At 43.3% G+C, this 13,908-nt stretch overlaps 1 protein-coding gene across 6 annotated transcripts; it reads left to right on the top strand.

The window, feature by feature from the left end:
- The first annotated feature begins 597 nt into the window (after nt 1-597).
- On the top strand, nt 598-13,417 carry LOC310837987 (killer cell lectin-like receptor subfamily B member 1B allele C). 6 transcript variants are annotated; one of them, XM_083725291.1, is made up of 6 exons: nt 598-1,539; nt 3,154-3,243; nt 8,348-8,473; nt 10,858-11,012; nt 11,704-11,813; nt 13,205-13,417. In XM_083725291.1, exons 1-6 carry the CDS (start codon nt 1,455-1,457, stop codon nt 13,323-13,325), a joined length of 687 nt encoding a protein of 228 aa, XP_083581417.1. In that variant the 5' UTR covers nt 598-1,454; the 3' UTR covers nt 13,326-13,417. The 6 variants fall into 6 exon arrangements, with proteins under 6 accessions (XP_083581417.1, XP_083581420.1, XP_083581419.1 ...); XM_083725294.1 differs by lacking the exons at nt 598-1,539; nt 3,154-3,243 and adding an exon at nt 4,320-4,383; XM_083725293.1 differs by lacking the exons at nt 598-1,539; nt 3,154-3,243 and adding an exon at nt 5,305-5,781.
- The last annotated feature ends 491 nt before the right edge of the window (nt 13,418-13,908 follow it).

The following is a 13,908-nucleotide window of genomic DNA, read 5'->3' as shown; positions in this document are numbered from 1 at the left end:
ATGGGATATAAATTAAGTACATAAATAAACAATCTAAAATGTTAATATAATTATGCCAAGATGCTCATATAAATAATTATCTTAAGTCTGTTAGGTAAAGGTAAAGGGACCCCTGACAGTTAAGTCCAGTCGTGAACGACTCGGGTTGCGGTGCTCATCTCGCTTTACTGGCCAAGGGAGCCGGCGTACAACTTCCGGGTCATGTGGCCAACATGACTAAGTTGCTTCTGGCGAACCAGATCAGCGCACGGAAACGCCATTTACCTTCCCGTCGGAGCGGTACCTATTTATCTACTTGCACTTCAACATGCTTTCGAACTGCTAGGTTGGCAGGATCAGGGACCGAGCAATGGGAGCTCACCCTGTCGCAGGGATTCGAACCACCAACCTTCTGATCGGCAAGTCCTAGGCTCTGTGGTTTAACCCACAGCGCCACCCACGTCCCCTTAAGTCTGTTATTAACACGTAAATAATGACTATATGTAAGTTATAATAATAATAATTTTTTTATAATAATTTATTATTTATACCCTTGCATATTTCCTGCTGTTTTTTTTCTTTTGCAAAATATTGCTTTTAATTACTTTAACCATTTCCCCTATTTTTATTCGGCAAGCCAGCATTTATGGCTCAATTGGTTATTAATCAGTCTTTTAGACCACAGTAGCTATCAGCTGTATTTATACTGAATTTTGCATTACTTTCTATGGGAAAGCGCACCTTGGTTTTGGAACACTTTGGTTTTGGAATGGACTTCCGGAACGGATTAAGTTTGAGAACCAAGGTACCACTTTACTTTGCTTTTCCAAGGAATCTGGGTAAAAGCTGAACCCAGTAGAAGTAATCTGAGCCTTGAAAAGCACAGAGGGCTGAAGAAAAAGCCACCCTCATCACCTTATGTCCAAGAAGGTAGTGATTGGTGGTGATGGTGGGGCTTAGAGGCTTTGTGGCCACCAGGGGGAAAGGGGGCACCCCCATTCTGGTGGCCCCTGCTCTAAGAAGATGCTTCACTCAGGAATGGGCTTTCAGCACTAGAATTAAGCTTCAAGTCCTTCCACATACAAAAACAATTTCTGTTTTTTCTCCCACATTTTTCACCACAGAGCCTGATTTTTAGAAAGCACGCACGTGCACACACACATCCCTTTTTTGCTGCTGTTCTCGTCAAACAGTTGGGAGACAGGATCCCTTGGAGATCTATCTAAAGCCCTGCCAGGAAATCCAGATCCACCTCCTCCCTGCTCGTGCTTGTTCCTCTTGGTGATTCTAGCTGCACAAGACTCGGGTTGCCCTCTGAAAACTTAAATGAAAAAAATGTCAGCCCCGCATTCAAAGAGGTGTGATTAACACTTCCTGATCTTGGATTGCCTTGGTCAGGCTGGTTTGCACACCACTGCTTGCAGACATTTCCCCTTGTTACGGAGAGCTTAGCGGACTCATGCACCGCTTCCAGGATGGCTGAAGACATACTTTATGCTGATATAAAGTTCGCTTCTCAGACAGGCTCTTCAAGCCAGCACAGCCCATCTCAACAACCTGGTGAGTGCTAGTGTCACCTGATTGCTTTTAAACATTGGTGGTTGTCTTTGGGACATGGGACTAGAAAGTAGGCACTTGGAACTTTCACCAGGATGGTCATTTGGGCTCTGCTTGGACCCCCATGTTTCTGTGCCATTTTTTTACGGCTGCGATCACGCAAAATAGTTGGTGCAAGTGTGCGGGAAAATTGCCCCGGCATATGGGAGAAATAGAATCCTGTACGAAAGGTTGCATCTAAGCAATGAAAAGTTGCCCTAAGTTCTGCTTTAGGGCAAATTCATTGAAATCAACAAACCTTAATTAGATTCAGGTAGGTAGCCGTGTTGGTGTGACGCAGTAGAAATATATATAAAAATAAAAAACTTGTCTAGTAGCACCTTAGAAACCAACTAAGTTTGTTCTTGGTATGAGCTTTCGTGTGCATGCACACTTCTTCAGGTATCCTAAATTAGTTATGTCCCTTAACTTCCATAAACATGAACTGGTCTGCTTTGAGTAGGAATAGCATTCAATGCAACCCACAGAAACTGAAGGGTGTACATGAACTGCGCCTTCGGTTGAAGTAGCAATGCATGCAGCTGTATTTTTGTGGGATAGAGGGAAGGATGAATGATGTGCAAAGGCTGGGGGTGTGTGCAAGTGAAATGTCAATCTTTGTTAGTAACTGCCTTGGAAAACGAGAGAATTCCACACGTATCTGCTTATTAACATAGATCAACCTATGCTGACAAAATTATCTCACTTGGAATTCAGCGCACAAGCAGTGTTTGGAGCTCATACCATCTAAATGCTTTAGATTAAGGCAGTCTATGGCCCCTTCAATGTCTTGTTTTCGGCATCTGCTAAAAACTTTTTTATTTCGGCTTGTAGTTTTGTCGTGTAAGTTCAAGCCATATAATTGTTTTAAATTTGCTTGTTTTATTTATATTTTGATTCAAAAGGATGTGTTTTAATGCTTGCTTTTACTGGTATTTTAATGAATATTTTAGATCGTTTTTGTGAACTGCTTAGAGGCTTTCTGTCGAATAAGCACTAATGAAATAAAATAAATCAGAACAAATAAAAATGGGGTGTTCTTATTTTTAAAAAGAAAAGCAATAAGTATAGCACAGTGATCTGTACAACTCCTCCTCCAGAAATTGGATTTAGTGATCAAAATTCAGTTTTTGATTCAGTGGCTGTTTCTTTAGTAAATCATCATCATCATTATCATCATCATCATCATCATCATTGTTTAGGCCCAAAATGTGATGCCAGAATATGGAAGGTTTTTGTTTTGCTTTTTAAATCCACTATGTGGCCCAGTAATTGATCATTCGCCTCCTCTCCCCACAGATTTGAAAATGTCTGTGAATTTGTGAATTGTGCTGCTAATATTTCTCCTTACATCTATAGAGCAGCACATTTGGTGACTATTTGGCATATTGGTGTGGTAATAAATTCATATGGGTGAATGCGTGGTATGGGTAACATTGCTTTTGGGTGGGAAGATTGGCTTCCCCACATATCATATCACTGCATTTTTCCTGTATCTGCAATCGGTTGGAGGCAAGCTCACTTAAGACTGCATAAACACATCCTTCAATTTTGTAAATTAGTCGTCACTCTTTATAGCTGCTCCCCAGCATTCCCGTTGGATCCAGATCGCTCTGTGGGCAGCATGCATTGGGAATGTCATCCTCATGATAGCTGTGATAGTCTTGGGTGAGTATGAAAGTATATTTATAAGTAGCTATGCCTTTGGGGGGGGGGGAGAAACATATTGGGGGAAAGAATTCTCTAGTTATCTCCGGCTTGGACTACTACAATGCGCTCTACGTCACCTTTGAAGGTGACTTGGAAACTACAATTAATCCAGAATGTGGCAGCTAGACTGGTGACTGGGAGTGGCCGCCGAGACCACATAACACGGTCCTGAAAGACCTACATTGGCTCCCAGTGTGTTTCCAAGCACAAAGGTGCTGACCTTTAAAGCCCTAAACGGCCTCAGCCCAGTATACCCAAAGGAGCGTCTCCACCCCCATCATCCAGCCCAGACACCAAGGTCCAGCCCTTGAGGGCCTTCTGGCGGTTCCCTCGCTGCGAGAAGTGAGGTTACAGGGACCAGGCAGAGGCCTTCTCGGTAGTGGCGCCCACCCTGTGGAATGCCCTCCGATCAGATGTCAAGGAAATAAAGAACTATCTGACATCTGAAGGCAGCCCTGTTTAGGGACATTTTTAATGTTTGATGTTTTATTGTTGGAAGCCGTCCAGAGTGACTGGGGAGACCCGACCAGATGGGCGGGATATAAGTAATAAATTATTATTAAATTAAATTATTATTATTATTATTAGTAGTAGTAGTAGTAGTAGCAGTAGTAGTAAAAGCAACAACCAGTCTCTCGTTCCTAATGTTTTTATTATGAAAAGGGCACAGCATTTTTTGACCTTCAGAATGGGACCCCTCCTCATACATCAGAAATTGCACATTTGTTTTCTGCTTTAAGATGGTTTCCAAGAAGTTGGTTAGAAATCATCTTCCTGATTAAAGGAAGGCATAGACTTCTTGGTATGCTAGTTTCTGAGCTCTGACAGGAAGTCGATGTAGACTGTAACTGACTCCGATAAAACCATTACATTTTCAAGTAGCCTTGAACTGTCTGTCCGTGGTGGGCTTAACTAACCACATGAGGTGAGAGATTCAAAGCCTTATGCACACATTCTAATTCTCTTTTGAAAATCTGACCAATTTTTATGCACGAATGAGAAACGAATCATAATGATTTTTTTAAAAAAATTTAAGACGTTTGCCACATATGGTATTTAACCAGGCCGGCTGGAAACATTTTGGGAAATCATTGAAAAGTGAATGAATATTGAAAATCATTAGTGGGGCACAATGTTTAATTTTATTTGGAGTCCAAAATCCATTTTTCAAGGCTCAGCAATTAAACAATGGGAAGATTATGAGTTGTTTCTACTCAAGGGTATTGTGAAAAAATAGTGGTTTTCACTTGGGTTAGCAAAATTTGCAAAATGCAGATTTAAATTCTAAATTGTTATAGATCAGTGGTTCCCAACCTTTTTTTGGCCATGCCACACCTAACGATCTCTAAAATCCTGACACCGACCCCCCCCCCCGGTGACATATAATTCTTATTATTCAAAGAGTGAACTCCTATTCAGGTGAATGAAGCCTAAAAGGCCATTAACTGTTAATACCTTATTCTCAAATTGCCCCCCTTAAAAATCAAATTGCCCCCCTGTGTGGTGTGTGTGGTTGGGAACCACAACTGTAGATGTTTCAAAATCCTGCTCCCGGTGTATTAACCATTAATTCAAGGAAATATTTAATTCAAGGAAATGTTCTGAGCAGCTCTATATTTATATAGGGGAACCAGTGTGCCTCCTCCCTTGGGCAGCTCATAGAGGCTGCTGAGGAGCAGGTGTGGAGGAGGAGAGGCTCTGGCAGATCTGAGGTGCCAAGGGAGTGAGAAATGTCCCCATTGTCATCTGAGGAATGTTGGAGGGTATGCTATCACATGCCCTCCGCCATTTTCCCAATGAAAATAGGGACATGATATTCCATCATCATCATTATCACCACCATCATCTTAATTTTATTATTTATACCCCTCCCATCTGACTGGGTTGCCCCAGCCACTCTGGGCAGCTACCGACATATATAAAAACATAATAAAACATTAAACTTCGAGAAACTTCCCCATACAGGGATGCCTTTGGATGTCTTCCAAAGGTTGTATAATTACTTATCTCCTTGGCTTGTTGGGTGAAATAACTCCACACCCTCCAACATTTCTCCGATGAAAATAGAGACGTCCTAAGGAAAAGTGGGACATTCCAGGATCAAATCAGAAACAGGGATGGCTTCTGTAAATCTTGCACTGTCCCTGGGAAATACAGTGGTACCTCTGGTTAAGAACTTAATTTGTTCCGGAGGTCCGTTCTTAACCTGAAACCGTTCTTAACCTGAGGTACCACTTTAGCTAATGGGGCCTCCTACTGCCGTCACATGGTTTCTGTTCTCATCCTGAGGTAAAGTTCTTAACCCGAGGTACTATTTCTGGGTTAGCTGAGTCTGTAACCCGAAGTGTTTGTGACCCGAGGTGTTTGTAACCCGAGGTACCACTGCAGAGTGAATTGGAGGGTCTGCTATCAGCAACCGTTGGGGTAACAGGATCCTTGCTGGGGGAATGACATTTCCCCCACCTCAGGGCTCATCCACATTTTACTCTAAATTGGGTGTGAATCCTCAGTTTTCTTCAGATTGAGTCACTGTAGTCCCCACATGTGTGCATTAGGCTTTGTAAAACGGTTTGAAATAGCTCTTTTGTGTTGATACTGATTTCCAATTCCCCGTTTTGATCTGGGCTATGTCTCCTTGTTTCCAGCTCTTTCTTTGTTAATAACCCTTAAACACCCACCCACCTACCCATGGAAGTATGCTGTCTCTCTGTGTCTCTGTTTGGTGCTACGAACAATATTTCGGTGATATCAAAGTGCAGCAACTGTCAAAATTTGAGGTGTTAAGTTGTGGGTTGACATAGCAGACGACACAGCAATTTCTCCAAAGCAGCTCTTTATTTTGTAAGCTGGAACAGAACTAAACTGAGGAGCTCAGCCAGCCTGCTTATATAAAGCTCCAGAACAATGTAACTGTTGCCATTTTCTAAAACTATCCAAGCACTGAACGTCACTTTTCGATCCTTCATTTGCATACAAAACTATCCAATCACTGAACGTCACTTTTCGATCCTTCATTTGCATAACTATCTACAGTATCCCCCTGCTGGCCCAGGGTGAGAACTTCAGTACATAACATGAGGCATGGTGCTGTTTACCGTTGCAGGCCTGTTTAGCATTTGCCGCTTGGCAGGGCCAGCTGAAAACATCTTGCCAATAGAGGCAAAATGCCTCACCCCCACGGATCCGGGTCCCCGCCTCAGCCCCATCACCGCAACTGTACCCTCAACTGTGGCTGCACCCGTGCTGCAGGAGTGCAGTGGTGAGGGTGCAGTGGCAGGAGTGAGGGTGAAGCCCCTCAGGGCTGGCAGCAACACAAAGGTGGGGATGGGGTAGGGGACAGATCCATCACCTGAAGCAAATGGCTTCACCTCACCTCATGCATGGGCCACCCCTGCTGCTTGGTAACAGCTTCTGAAAGGAGACAGAGAGATTATCGTACTTTTGATTTTTTTAAAAAATACTTATTATCAGTCCTTTTTTCTGAGGGGATGCAGGGGTACGCACACCTGTCAGGAAACTGGGAGCCAGAGGTGGAGGCAAGGCTCCCAAGAGATGCCGGAGAAGGGCCCAGCAGGGAGAGAGGGAGCTCATCGGCTGGGGAAGGAAATCAGCGTAACACCATGAGTGAAGGGGGGCAGATGGGGGAATCGGCGAGGGGGCTCCAGGACTCCTCGCCGGAGACCAGCGGGGAGAGCACAGGTCCTCCGCTGCCCACACCCTCACTGCACAGAAGACATCCACGCAGGGAAAGTAGGCGTAGACTTGGCGTCAAAGAACGTCTTTGCTGGAAGAAGTTCAAGAAACGCCCACTGACGGATTCTGCTAGCGACTGAAACAGCCACGAAGTGAAGGGCTGTCCAGCCAGGAAAAGGTTTAACCAGGCAACCTAGCCAGAAGTGGCGGCAACTTACGCACAAGCAACCCCATATAACCATTACAATACCCCTAAACATTTTGTGAATCTTTGTACTTTTGTCCCTTTAATGTATTTATTTTCCCTGATTTGAGCTATGAAATGGTGGTGAAATATAAGCACTGCTTATTATTAAACATTTTATTAGTTTACAGAAGTACATGTGTTGCCTTTTTTAATGTTTTTAGACAAGACTTGGACCAGGTAAATTCATTTTAAACTATGTCAGTGAAGCAATGTATTCCGATTGGTAGTCAGTTGGGAGTAGACTGAAAGGTGAGGAGAAGTAATGCCAGTTGGGAAAGTCAGCGAGGGAGGGAGGTGTGAGGCAAAAGCTGAGGTAAAAAGCTGAGGTAAAAATGGGTATCTGAGGCCTGAATAACAAGCTGTTCTTCCCGATTATGTTGATACTGTAATGGTTTGCTGGTGAATATCAGAAGAAGGGAGCTGGTGTCTGTGTTAGGCCAAGATGCAGCCCAGATAAAGATTTTGGCAGATATTTGTAAATAAATGCAACTGTTACAAAAACGCTGTAAGCCTGAAGACACCTTCTTCCAAAGGAAGCTGAAATTAGGGAAGCACTGAACCTTTCGATCTTCTCAGTGCTTGGGGGAATACAGTGCAAAAAAGAGAAATATCTCAGATTCCAAGAACGACAGGTTATTTTTTTTTTGCAGTATGCTTAAATTGCAAAGGACTCTTCCTTTTTCCTGGCATTTGTGAGGTTTTTTTTTTTTACCTCATTCTTGGATGCTTCCTGGTTTTGTGGTTTTGGGAGGAATAGGAGAATCGCAACCATGTATTTTGTTTTGAAAGCAAATAGCTTCAAAATCTTTCTGTCCTTAAAAATGCCGATAGAAATCCCATTGCCACATTTTTGTCTAAAGAAAGCAGGGACTCCCTAATGTTTGCATAGGAGGAATTTGGGCAGGTGTGTTTACTTACATCCCAGCATGATAATGTTTCTCCCAAATTCCCTTCTCTGCACAATGAGTAAATATACAAGTATCCTGGTTTCTTTTGCAGCTTGCCTTCATTATCTTATCCTATCCATCTTCTTCTCCCCATTCCTTGGCCCCCATAATTTGAATTTGTGCCTTAACATTATGTCCATTCATTTTAATGACTTTATTTGTTTTGTGGGGGCAGCTTTGCAGCTGGAACCTGAAAAGGAAAAAAATGTGCTGAACAATGGTGGATGCAATGCCTCAACAGACAAGTTTCAGGCTTTCCTAAGACTCAACTTCTGCAATCAAAATCAGAATAGGTCCTCAGGTAGAATTGATATAATGTACTGCTGTCTCTTTTAAGCATAGCAATTGTATGTAAGAACTTGCTTTCAGTTCACATCTATGTTGTTTTGAGGCATAAAAGCTTCTGCAAAGAACCTCATTCATTGTGGGTGAATCATAGACTTATAGAATTGTAGAGCTGGGGGGAACCCCAACAGTCTCCTTGCAATGCAGGAATCTCAGCTAAAGCATCCATAGCAGATGGCCATCCAGCCTCTGCTTATAAACCTCCCAGGGGAGTCCACAACCTCCCAGGGGAGACCGTTCCACTGTCAAACAGTTTCTACTGTTGTTTTTCCAGATATTTAGTCAGAGTCTCTTTCCTTGTAACTTGAATCCATGGTTTCAGGTCCAACCCTACTGAGCAGGAAAAAAACAGGCTTGCTCCATCTCCCATGTGGCAGCACACATTCCAGCTTGTCAAAATCCTTCTTAAATTGTGGCACCTAGAATTGGACACATGACTCCAGGTGGTGTTCTCATAGCTTGGTGGTAGAGTCCCAGATTCCATACCTGGTGTCTCAAACTGCTGCTGGTCAGTGTAGACAAAATTTGAGCTAGAGGAACCCAATGATCTCCCTAAGAATAGGGCCGCTCCCTATGGTCCTGAATTATCAAGCATCAGTGGTTTCATTCTAGAGCTAACTTCACACTCAACTCCGGCCATTGCCTTTCTCACTAAGAGCCAGGTGAGGGAAGGGAGACCCACACATTTGCCCTCTGGCACAAAGCCACTTCCTTTGTTATACCAAGGACAGCATTTAAGGCTATTAATATGGAATAGTTAATATGGAATCCTCCATTAGATTTTAACCTTTTCTGGATCCAGGGCACCAGGAATTATTAGGGACTCAGGTATAATGGAGACTGACAGCCCCCCCCCCCAAAAAAAAACCCCAACCTCACCACAGTATTGTTACCACGGAGCTACCATGAGACAGACTGTGGAGACCAACTTGGACATGTAAGGCTGCAGTTTGTCTTGTAAACTCCATCTCCATCTTTGTCCTCTAGAGGGCACCAGTTTCCTCTCTCTGAACTCATTCAGATGCAAAAACTAGGCAAGTAATAAACTTGATTTGCGATGGCATGATGTGAGAGATCTCTGTATCTTTTTATACCCAAAAGCATTTTGAGTGTACAGGGAGGACTGAATTGGATCAGGACTATAAAAGAAGCTTTAAAGGGGGCCAATCTGAATCAAGCTGCATGCCTGTTTTCCATAAAAATCTCCCCACCTGACAGCTATTGTCTCGCCTGTGGGCCAAAATGGCGTCCGGCACGTTTCCTTGCTGCGACACTGGCTGTCCGTGCCGGTCAAAAACTTCTTCCAGCTTCCTTAGCTTTCTTAGCAGAGTTTACGCAGTGGGGAAAGCTGTTGCTTTGTGTGGGAATAAATCAGACTGCAAAGCAGGCTTTTCTCTTATCTCCAATAGCCTTTAATGAGTAGCATAACAACATAAATCAGCCCGGAGAATTTGCTGCCATCCCTCCGCTTTCCCGTCAAAAGTGAAAGAAGAAAAACACACAGAGAAACACTCCCCTATGTGAATATAGCCACGCCTCAGAATGTGAGACGTCACTCAGAACTGTTTAACCCTGTAAGTTCTGATTCTCCTCACATCGCCTCCCCCCATTCTCCCCTAAAAAGCACCTTCTGGCTCAAACAGAGGGTATGTTTTTGGGTGAGAAGCCAGCCCTGAGACCCGATGGAAATGGAGAGCATGATCTGGATCAGGGCTCTTCCTCCTTCAAAATAAATGTGGCAAATGTAAGTACACTTAAAAAAAAATAAAAATAAAAAGAGTAACATAAAAAGTTGTTGGACCCCAACTTTGAGGAATTTCAAAGAGCACCTTGCAAACCATCAATTTACTGGACAACTTCACTCAGCCTAGAGGCATTGGGTCTTTACCATTGCAGAGCACTTATGTTTTTCACAATCAAAAATGGAGGCCCAGTCTGAAATATACTCAGAGTCGCAAAGTGATTTCATGCTCTTTATTCAGCTCATAGTGGTAAGGAGGAATGAATGAAAGTCCCCTCAAAGTATCTGCTTTATATACATTATTTACACAATGGGCTGCACATGATTGGCTAATTCTGGAATTCTACTGTAAGCCAATCAGGTTGTGGATTCACTTCTATCTGGAGCATGATTGGGTGGTTCCTGCCAACCAATCATACTGCTGCATTGTTCTAGGACCAATCAGACTGCTGCATTCTGAATCCTATTGTTCTAGGACCAATCAGACTGCTGCAATTTGGATCCTATTGTTCTAGGACCAATCAGACTGCTGCAGTTTGGATCCTATTCAACTCAGTACATAACACAGTCATAATCATTAAATGTATTTCCTTCCACAGATAATTCCACTTGCAAAGTGTGCCCTCCACAATGGCAGCTCCACAGGGACAAGTGCTACTGGCCATCAGAAAATATGAAAACCTGGGATGAGAGCCAACATGACTGTTCAACAAGGGATTCTCAACTGCTGGTCATCCAAGACAAGGAGGAGCTGGTAAGGGGACAATTGCATATTTCAGGCAATGCATTCCAATGCATGTTAATTCTGAAGGAAGCCTGAGTCCAGCTGAGCTTAACTCTAGCTTAGTAGCTCTGCAATGATATCATGGTTGGTGACTTGAGAAGCATGTGGAGCGTAGGGCCTTGTTTAGTGCTTCATCCCATTCCCACCCACGGCCAGTTTATCAGTGTCTAGAGAAGGCCTTGGGGAGCTTGACTAATGAGAACCAAAGTACCCGTTGCAAGAAAATCCCTGTAACTGTAGCCCAAGTCCTCTTTTTATTTAGAAAGACTCTTTAGGAAGTTGAGGTTGGTGGTGGAGCAGTGGCAGAGGAGGGGCTGGTGTTCCCCTTGTTTTCCCCCCATTCCACACGGCCTTTCAGCGGCTTTTCCCCATGGATGCTTTAAAGCGTGTTTGGAGGCTTTTTCAATGGTGTTCCCCATATACACAATTTCACTTAAATGCACAGTTCCTTGCAACGTAACCCTTGTGTAAATAGGGAGGCCTGCATTATAAATGCTTAATGCTGCTTTGATTACTGTTCTTGGTGAATGTTTCATTATAATTAATATCAACTTTCACATTTTACTACTTTATTTTACTTTAATGTAAGCTTTATTCTGAAGTTATCAACTTGAAAATAATTTAACATATTTTTTAATAAAAAACACATTATCTCATGCAGGATTTCATAGAAAGCATTACTAAAAATTCAAAATACTGGATTGGACTCTCACTATTAAAATCGAAGAAGAAATGGACTTGGATTACAGACTCCCAGTTTGATCAAAGTCTGTGAGTTGTTATTGTTTTTAATCTAAGCAAAAAATCATACAATTTTGACTCTTGAGAAATTGGGAAAGGTCTGGGATGGCAAGTTTCTATACGATGAAGTCATGTAGGAAATTTTATTTTTATTCACTGGCTGCTTCATTCCCCACTCATGGTCTCAACTGAAGTTCCCCCCTTTCTCCAGAACACTGGTTCTTGGGGGGAAGGAAAGATCTTTAGGGGTGTGAATGGAATATTTTCCCTATTTATAAGTGCTGTATGGAACCACAGTGGCAGGGAGTGGAGATGTAACCCTTCCCACTTTTTTTTTTAAAAAAAATGCAAAGTGAAAGAATAGTAGAAAATCCTCGTGCTCCATGTCATAACCAGTGACAACACCCTTCTCCATGGAATTCTTAAAAAAACTTCACCCTGTTTCTATTTCCAAGGCTTTCTTTCACTCCTAACACACACAAATGGTCAAAAAGAACTGGCCAAAAATATTAGCCTGACCTAAGAGGAAAATCAGAGAAGAGAGAAGAAAGGGAAAACTGGCAAGTTATTGGCAGTTAATGATGGGTGCCCCCCCCCCCACCATCCCATTTATTTTGGGGTTGCCAACAGACCGGTTTGGGTTTGTTTAATGTAGTTGGGAACGTGCTGAGGTCCAAATATGGACAAGCAAAGCCAACTCTTGCTCTCAAGTTCCTATATCTGCCCCATTGCCCCCATTTCACTAATTCTTCCTAGGTGGCAAACTGGTAGGTCATTTTCATTTCACTCAGAGGCGTAGCATGGAGGCGCAATTTTGAGAGGGGGTGCAGACAGTCGTCCCACAGCAGGATTCTTCATCAGAACCTGGCTGCACTCTAGAAGGAGCTGCTCCTTGGTTATGGTGCTTGAGGCTGGTGCAGCCTGACCCAGGGGAGGAGAGCAGGTGAGGGGGAGGCAGCGCTGCTCTGCCACTTGGTCACTTCTGACGTGGCGGCGGAGAGCAGGAGGAGAGTGGGCAGCAGCTTCTCCAACCCTGTCCTACCCTGAACTGTGGCGCAGGAGGGCGCCCTCCGTGCCTTGACCCCTCATGCAGCATGGGCATATGTCCTGCTGCTGTTTTGATTTCCTGGGGTGTAAAGTATGCCCCAGTCCCTGGTGGCGCACCCCCCACTGCTGCAATCCTTCTTCCCAGGCCCCAAAGTCTTGGGGCAGGAAAAGGGCTGCTGCTCCCACTATCAAGCTCAGCATGACTTTTTCCACACTCTCCAGTTTGATGCTACTCATGCATGTTTGGAGGATTCAGATGCATACAACCAGCTTATTGTACATTTTGGGAACACTCATGCTTTCTATTAAGAACATGAAAAGTAGTTGTAACAGACTTCAGTCCTGATATTCAGATGTACCTTTTTCTTCCACAGATTTCCAGAACCAGACTATGCTGAAAGAAACTACTGTGCTGCAATAAAACAAAGTGTCAGCTCTGAACCCTGCAATCGTGAACTTCAGTGGATTTGCCAGAAAGACTCTCTCCTACTGTGATATTTTAGTTTGATAAATATAATAATTATGTGGGTTTTTGTTATTTGCCAGAAACGCACAATAAAAATGTCACTGAGTTACTGAGAAGATTATGGAAAGGTATTATTCTGTTGTCATCAAAATACTTCTTTGTGAAATCCAGAGATAGCAAACCTAAAATGGAATTCTACGTCAATTTATTTTGGCTAATAAAAGATTGGTTTTAAGTCACGATTGAGGACCAGCTGTATAATCCGATGGTGCATGATAATGATGATGATACCCCACCCATCTGGCTGGGTTTTCCCAGGCAGTCTCGGCATCTTCCAGCACATATAAAAACATCATAAAACATCAAACATTAAAAACTTCCCAATACAGGGCTCCTTTCAGATGTTTTCTAAAAATTGTATAGTCATTTTTCTCCTTGACATCTGAAGGGAGAGCGTTCCACAGGGCAAGCGCCACTACCAAGAAGGCCCTCTGCCTGGTTCCCTGTAATTTCACTTCTCACAGGGAAGAAACCGCCAGAAGGCCCTTGGAGCTGGACCTCAGTGTCCGAGCAGAATGATGGGGTTGGTGGCATCTCAAGGAATGGGTGCAG

This window comes from Podarcis gaigeae (genome assembly GCF_964106915.1).
Source record: "Podarcis gaigeae genome assembly, chromosome: 2".
NCBI lineage: Eukaryota > Metazoa > Chordata > Lepidosauria > Squamata > Lacertidae > Podarcis > Podarcis gaigeae.
The sequence above is the reverse complement of the archived record's forward strand: the minus strand, read 5'-3'. Positions and strand labels throughout refer to the sequence as shown.

Excerpts from the sequence above, each read along its gene's own strand:
- LOC310837987 (XM_083725290.1), top strand. The coding sequence starts at position 8,152 with ATGATAATGTTTCTCCCAAATTCCCTTCTCTGCACAATGAGTAAATAT. Across the intron at positions 8,474-10,857 it reads AAATCAGAATAGGTCCTCAG|ATAATTCCACTTGCAAAGTG; the intron begins GTAGAATTGATA and ends TTCCTTCCACAG. Across the intron at positions 11,013-11,703 it reads TCCAAGACAAGGAGGAGCTG|GATTTCATAGAAAGCATTAC; the intron begins GTAAGGGGACAA and ends TATCTCATGCAG.